The sequence below is a fragment of the Cyprinus carpio genome, chromosome B21 (assembly GCF_018340385.1).
Source record: "Cyprinus carpio isolate SPL01 chromosome B21, ASM1834038v1, whole genome shotgun sequence".
Lineage (NCBI taxonomy): Eukaryota > Metazoa > Chordata > Actinopteri > Cypriniformes > Cyprinidae > Cyprinus > Cyprinus carpio.
In genome coordinates, this window is record NC_056617.1 from 1918261 (window position 1) to 1926236 (window position 7976).

The following is a 7976-nucleotide window of genomic DNA, read 5'->3' on the forward strand; positions in this document are numbered from 1 at the left end:
TGAGTCAGGAATTTTTATAACACGTTATTATTCCTTCTGTTTGATTCTGAGAGGATGTTTATGAGAAGAACGTCACATTCACCTGAATTACTGTGGCATAAATAGACAATTTCAACCATTTATTATTGCTTTCCTGTCACGTCTAGAGTGATTTTGAAAATCTGTAGGAGGTAAATCAAATTTCGGTTTGTTTTTAAACCATTTCGCTGATGTCATTTGAGTGGCGCAGCTAATGAGCGTAGAACATTTTGAGAAGTCTTATGACCGCCTGCGCATGCGCAGCTCGCAAACGCTCGTCCGAGTGGAGCAGCTACCGAGCATAGAGCGTCTAGAGAAGGTCACGTGACTCCGTGCGCATGCGCAGAGCTGCCGGCGGCGGTTGTCTGAGTGATTTGAGTTTTCTGTTGGATGTTTAGCAGCGTGTGTAGCTATAAACAGATTCTTCTAATCATTCACTTTAATTTATTCTCGCTTTCGCTTTCTGTTCGTGCTCTGCACTGGATTCTTCGGGTGAGTTTCTGTTTTTGGTAAATTCACCCTTGATGTGGGAAAGTGAAAGTTAAAATCGATTCAAAACATTCGCAGTCAAGTCGAAATTTATTAAAGACATTCAACTTATTCTGGTATAATAATAAATGTATTTAAGGTCTATTTCCAGCAATAATTGTGCAACAGAAACAGAAAAACCTGAAACTCCTGTCAAACATATGAACTTAAAAGTGTTTTAAAGTAATGAAAAACGTAAACCTAGGTTTAATTAAATCTTACTAATTAGTTTGTCAGTTATCATTAATTAATGCAGTTTTTTAGATGCCACAGACCCCAAAATATGATCATCCCACTCTAAAATACTAAACAATTACAATTTTAGAATGAAATTAAAACATAATAATAATAATTGTATTATAGATATGTGTAGAATAAAATTAGGGGAAAATTATAGATATGGAAATTCTTAGTTTTTACTACTTTAATTACATTTGTTATACTAATAATTATAATAGTAATATGCCAGTAAATGTATTTTTTATTTAATATTTATTTTATTACATTTTTACATTTATTTTAATAAATGTATTCATTTAAAATAATAATAATACATTTTTTATTATTAAATAAAGCATTTTTTTGTCATAATTATAAATGTCATGCGACTTTCATACATACTTTCATTGGTTCAAATATTTTTTTTATTTAATTATTTTTTATTATTAATATTTTTATAGTTAAAAATGTCATGCAACTTGTACATGCTTTTATTGATTGACAGTTATTTTTTATTATTACTATTTTTTTCATAGCTAGAAATGTCTTGTAACATTTATACATGCGTTATGCATACTGTGTGCTAATGACACATTAATGTAAGTGCATGTGTTTCTGCAGAGCGCTATGAGTCCAGCGTGTGAGGATGGCGTCTGAAGACGGTCTGATGTCTCCCGAGTCCAGCGTCACGTCGCTGCTGGCCACTTCTGGACTCCTGCAGAGCTCCTTGCGTCCGGAGCCCGTCCCCAGCATCAAATACAGAGACAGACACTACATCTCTGCGTCAGAGGCGCTGGACGCTTACATCACTGACTTCCAGAGGAGTCTGCGAGACGCTGAGACCACGACCGGGAAACTAGAGCTGCCCAAAGAGAGGACAAAACCTCATCCCAGAAACAGAGACGGTAAATCAGCACACTCAATTCATGCTTTAAGCAACATTCTCGGTTGTGTGCACATGCTGTGGTTTTTATCTTGCTCTTCTGTGTTACACTTTGCTCAGCCTGTAAATGTGCTATACTTGAACTTGAACTTGGAAGTTTTATTTCAAGTTTTATTTCAAGTTAAACGGAATGAAAACAAGAAATACATCTTTGGCAGCTAGCTGAAATACAATAAGTTTTATCTGTTTATTATATTCAGTTAACTTTTATGTCAAGTAACGTATTACTTTATATTTGTAGTTATAGTTAACTATAATAACTGATCAGCACAGTGTTATTTTAGTCTAATTAATATGCTACTTATTATTCATTAACTATATTATTATTATTATTATTCTTGATATTTATAATTTTTATTTTTATGTTTTCCCGATTTAATGTTTTTTTTTTTTTTTTTTTTTTTTTTTTTTTTAATTGTTGGCTTTTGTCGTTTTTAGTAGTTTTTGTTTTTTTTGAACATGTCTATTTAATTTGTATTAGTATTCATTTAAATTTTAGTTACACTTTATATTTATTTTCCGTTTTTATTTTTTTGTTTACATTTCAGTTAACATTTATTTGATTTCAATTAACCAAACTGCAATTTAATAGTTTTATTAACAATAACAACATTGGAGACAGTGTCAGTTCTCTTGATTTTGTGCATAACATAATTTTGTTGTGTGTTTTTGTTGTTATTATTACTTTTTAAATATTTAATTTTTAATAATATTTATTAAAATTTTAGATTTAGTCATTTTATTTTAGTTAACTTTAATTTGTTTATTTTTTCCCCATTTCAGTTAATATTTATGTTATTTCAGGTAACCAAAATGAATCGTTCTCTTTTAACATCCAGTGTTTTTATGTGCTTTGACGTGTGCAGTACTGAAGACGAGTCTGACAGATGAAGAGCTGATCTTCCTGAACATTCCCGTCCGGAACAGAGACTCGGACCGGCTCAGTATGACCACTGATGACCTCCTGGCTCTCCCAGATGACGGCTCTCTCCCCGTGACCCGCACCTCGGCCCTCCTCTCCCACTCTGGGAGCTTTCCGTTGGGATTGAGCTTCAACTCTAGCTCCCGGTCACACTCCCGGTCCATTATGTCCCATAAAAGCTCCATAAGGCGTCCCATCCCTGCGGATGATTTACTGATGGACAGTTTGCGGTCACACCGTCAAGCTCCTCCCCCCAACATGCCACCGACCAATCGGGCGCTTCCACCCGACACGCCCAGATCCAGTCATCTCCCGCGCTGGATGACCAGCCAGAAATCCGAAATGGATTTTTCCGGGATGACCAGCGTTCCTGAGCTGAAGTATCCGGTGTGGCTGAGACAGTGTGACGGATCCTCAGACGGCCAGCAGAGCGATCGTCCTCTTCCTCCAGGAGTTCCTTCATGGGTCGGAGACCTGGAGGAGTCCAGTGGAGAACGGCAGTCAGACACTAGAGGTCAGCGAGGTGTCAGAGGTCACGCAGGAGATCCGTATGGATCCCAGTCCACCGATCAGAGCAGTCTGAGAGATCTGCGTTTACAGTTTGAGCAGAAACTCCAGGCAGCACAGAGAGGACCGGTTCATGAAGGACCACTTTTCAAAGGTTTGCCAGTTAAAACAAACACCACCATCTAACTTTCAGAGGAATATTTCTTCCAAAAATGGAAATAAAATGATGTATTTTTGAAGTTTTATGTATTATATACTCACTTTCATGGTGTTATTTATTTATTTCAGGTTTACTAATTTAGTTCTTCGACATGAATGAATGAATGATGCCTCGTTAAACTAAATGACTTAAACTAAATGAAATTGAAATGTCTTGGCGAGAGACAGTTTAATAATATTTTTTTATTTAATATTATCATTAATATTAAATTAATTCATATTTGATTAGTTTTTATTTTTATATTTTCCACCTTTCCATCCATTTAAATTTTAATTTAGGTTTTAGCTGTGTTTTGATTGTTTTATATTTATTTACTTATTTTGTTTATAAAGTTTTAGTAACATAAATTAAATAAAAATTAGAAAAATAATCTTTAAAAAAAACTTAAATAATAATATTATACACAAAATATTTAAATACATTGTTTCAGTAATGTATTAATATTTTTCTGTTTAATAGTATACTCCATATATTTAATATTTTTATTAATATTTAAATTTACATCCGATTTTTTTATTCAATTAAATTTCATAAAAAATATATATATATTTTAGTTTAGCTTTGTGTTTTTTTATTGGTTTCAATAGTTTTTTGTAATTTTAGTACTTTAACAATTGAACTGAAAAAAAAATAAAAAAATTTTAGTAATTTTAGTACTTTAGAAATTTAACTGAAATTAAGTGAATTAAGTTTTATTTTAAGAAAAGTTTTATGTGTTAAGTTTATTTAAATGAATGGAATTATTTTCAATATTTTTAGTTTTAGACTCAACACTGGCTCCACATCATTCCAGATAAAACCTTCACTGGTCTCTTCTTGTGTTTCTCTCTGTTCAGATGATAAGATTGGTTCTCTGATCTTCAGAGCCGAGCAGATGTTAAACTCGTCTTCGTTTGCTCTCTGTGAGCCGGTGAAGGAGCACAACAGTTCAGGAGATACGGAGGACGCTCTGGACGCGGACCGATCCTGGGACAATCCACCTGTGACGTTGTGAGTGATGGACAATCATGATATTTTCACATTGAATCTCAAGAAACTTCTATTATTTAGTAGCAAAAATGTGTCTTTGGTTCTTAAAAGCAATGCAAAGGTCATGGATTTGATTCTCAGGAAATGCATGACTGAATGCAGTATAAATTCTTTGAGTTAAAGCATCTAGTAAATGTATGTCCTACCGTCTGTAGTAAATCTCCAGTGCCAGTGGGTGGCGCTGATGAACCTCCAGCACCTGAGGAACTTCAGCGGAGCAAGGTACAGTATGTGACAGTCATTATTATGTCTTCTGTTCATTTAAACTCAATGCTCTTCAGTGTAAATCTGTCTGTCTCCAGTCTGCAGCTTCCTGTTCATCAGGATACAGCAGCCGGAAGCATCCTGGTCCGGTGGAGGCACTCAAACACATGCTGTTCCGCCTGCAGGCCGTCGAGCACAAGATCAGCCAATCACACGCCACCACTGCATCTTCAGCCGCACAGCTGGAGAGAGACACACCGGAGCCGGTGAATGGAAAACCTGCGTTGCTTCTGCTATAATTGACAAAGCTGTCAGTTTCACTGATTAATATGGTGATCTAGTTGGTCACATTGTGGAAATGTTCGTAAGAATGCTAGAAGAATGAGTTTTTATGTATCAGGCAATATACAAAACAACTTACAAAACAACATATTTATTCATAAATTAGCAATATTATTATACTTTTTGTAAAGAGATGCAATAACAAACTATAAAAGCCACAGTATTTAAAAAAAGATAATTAATTCAGACTTTTTTCTGACAATTCTGAGAAAAAACTCCAAACTGTGAAAGAAAAAGTCACCATTACCCCTTTTTTTTTTTTTTGTGGCGGAACAGAATCCAATTCAATTAAATACACTTTATTGTCCCCAATGGGGAAATTTGTCTTGGATTTGCGAGATGTAAATTCAGAATTGTGAGAAAGTTCTTACAATTCTGAATTTATGTTTTGCAGTTACGGCTTCTTTTTTCTTTTTTTTTTCTTTTTTTTGTGGAAAATTTTTTATCTTGGAATTTCGTTTTTTTTTTAATTTCGAGGAATTAAAGGGTTACTCCACCCCAAAATGAAAATGTTGTCATTAATCACTTACCCCCACGTCGAAAACCTGGAGGCTTGAGACCGTCCCATAGTGGGTGGAGTAACCCTTTAAGCCTGAATTATGAAAGAAAAAAAGTCACAATTAACTCTTTTCTTTTTTTTTTTCATTTTGTGGCAGGAAGAAAAAAAGAGAATCGTGAGATGTAAAATTAGAATTTCAGAAAGTCTAAATTCTGAGCTTGTTTCTTACAGTTTTGATTTAGATTTTGTAATTCTGAATTTTTCACTCAGAATTGCGAGGACAAAAATCTGAATTGTGCGGAAAAAAGGCAGAATTACAAAATATAAACTCATTATTGCGAGTTAAAAAGTCACAGTTATGATTTTTATTTTTATTTTGTGGTGGAAATAGGCTTCTGTAGAGAATAGCAGAGTATATATTATTATTACTCCTAATGTCTTGATGTATTTTCTTTCCTCTGTGAAACACAAAATCAGATGTTTTGCAGAATGTTAAGTTTTTTTTAATATACATTAAATCTTAAAAAAAAACAAAAAAGGACAAAAAAAACAAACAAAAAAAACAAAACACTTTCTTAAAAAAGTTGTTTCAACCAAACTTTGCCAAACATAAGTACCAAACCAAACCCAGAGTTAAAAAAGAGTAAAACGAAACAAAAAAATAAAAGTAATTTTTTATAAAAAAATTTTTTTTTTTTTTTTTTTTTGAGCGTAACGTCATAAAATAATGAAAGTAGTTCCATATTCCTCTGAAGAAGTCATTCTATAAAGCTGATGTTTGGTGTTACTGATAACAAAAATGCTTTTTTTGGTTCCTCAGCAGGAAACAGAAGAAACTGATCTGGGAAATGTGGAGTCATTACAGAGGTCAGGAGGGTCAGTGAAGCAGCGTTGATCTCAGATCATGAATTCAAGCTTGTGCAGTGTTGGTGATCTTTGATCTGTTTTCTCAGAGCTCTTCATCACCTGGACCGACTGAAAACACTTGTGGACGACATGAACGAGAGGAAGGCCAGCGCAGAGGATGATGGGACAGATTGTACAGACACTCCTGCAGCTAATATCACAGACTGGGCCAGAATCAATAAACGCTTGTGAATCAGAAATCACAGACTCTTATTATCCTACAGATACAGAGGTTTCATTGATCATATTAGCTTAAAAAGCTGATTGTGCTTTAAAGGATCTTTAAAACTTCTTAAAAGATAAAAAATGTAAATAAACTATTGAGTGAAGCTGTTTCAAAGGGCACATGCTTTTACCAGCAATGAGTAGCATTCGATCTAATCAGTCAAAAAAAGTGTGTTTACATGCAGGTCACTTATTAATATCCAAGTTCATTTAATCATTTAGTTTTGCAATGTTCTTGATTGCTGACTGGATCAATAATGTTATATGGCTAACTGAGGCTGATGTTCTGTTTGTATTCATTTTACTTTATGCAAGTTATTCAGAAGTTGTATGAAAATACTTCTGCATTTAAATTCGTATTATGTCATACGGGTTTGGAACCACACGAGAGAGATTAAATGATGACAGAAAGATCCTTTTTAGTGAATCATTTCCTTTTACACTCGCTTCCTTGCAATCACTCTTGTTTAAGCAAGACGCCAGACGTTTATTTCAAGGTTGCTTTTACTCTCTGTTGCAGCGCATTCTCAGATATTACTGCGCCGTGGTCGAAGTGCTGCGAAGTGCTCTTCCGCCATACATTATAGTCATAATTTTTATCCGCTTACGAAATCGCCACGTGTTATTTTGTGCCACCATATTTACTCGTGTAACTACTCATGTAACCTTCTTTAAATAGGGAAATATGGAAAAACTGTGGTGTTTTCCTTTAACTTTTCACTAATTAAAAATACAAAATCAAACAAGCAACTAAACTTCATAGTTATTTAACCAAACAAAACAGTTTTCATTAACGATAAAGAAAGAAAGAGCTTTATTACCATGTACACACACACATAGGGCTGGAGTGGGACTCGTTTTCAGCTCTGGAGTTTCATTCCTTAGACCGGCCCACTTTAGTTCACGACTGACTATATTACAATAATGTAATTAAAATCTCAGGATATAAGTATGCAATAGTGCACTGTTCTCTACAGCCTGTAATTCATTGTATTTTTTAAAGCAATTTGTACCATTATGCATGTCAGTAGTGTAGGAGATGAAAATGCTGTAAAATGGCATGAAATTTAAAAGCATAATTTCTTTTTTAAACAAAGGCACTTCAATTTTTGAACTAAAGTTTAATTGCGATAATATAGCTTATGAATCTGGATCAGCCGGAAGATGATTTCGCTTGCTCTTAAAGCCTTCTTCAAACATCTGCATTTACAAATAATAAACTGATTTGTGCAAAAAAAGAATGATTAATTATCAACTGAGAATTTGTTATTCTTGTGGTCTGGTGGTCATACGGCGTAAGCCTGCATAAGGGACTGATAGCTTTCATACGGGACGCTTCTTTGATCCATTAAATTCGGGACAATTCTATATTATACGGAACTGTTGGGAGCCCTATAGCAGACTGCACTCTGCG

At 34.3% G+C, this 7976-nt stretch overlaps 1 protein-coding gene across 2 annotated transcripts; it reads left to right on the forward strand.

Annotated features, from left to right (window-relative positions):
- The first annotated feature begins 333 nt into the window (after positions 1–333).
- On the forward strand, positions 334–6813 carry cb21h18orf54 (chromosome B21 C18orf54 homolog). 2 transcript variants are annotated; one of them, XM_019076937.2, is made up of 8 exons: positions 334–510; positions 1387–1670; positions 2575–3291; positions 4194–4347; positions 4542–4608; positions 4689–4856; positions 6243–6307; positions 6385–6813. In XM_019076937.2, the coding sequence occupies exons 2-8, from the start codon at positions 1412–1414 to the stop codon at positions 6527–6529; spliced, it is 1575 nt and encodes a 524-aa protein (XP_018932482.1). In that variant the 5' UTR covers positions 334–510; positions 1387–1411; the 3' UTR covers positions 6530–6813. The 2 variants fall into 2 exon arrangements, with proteins under 2 accessions (XP_018932482.1, XP_018932484.1); XM_019076939.2 differs by having other exon boundaries at positions 6243–6298.
- The last annotated feature ends 1163 nt before the right edge of the window (positions 6814–7976 follow it).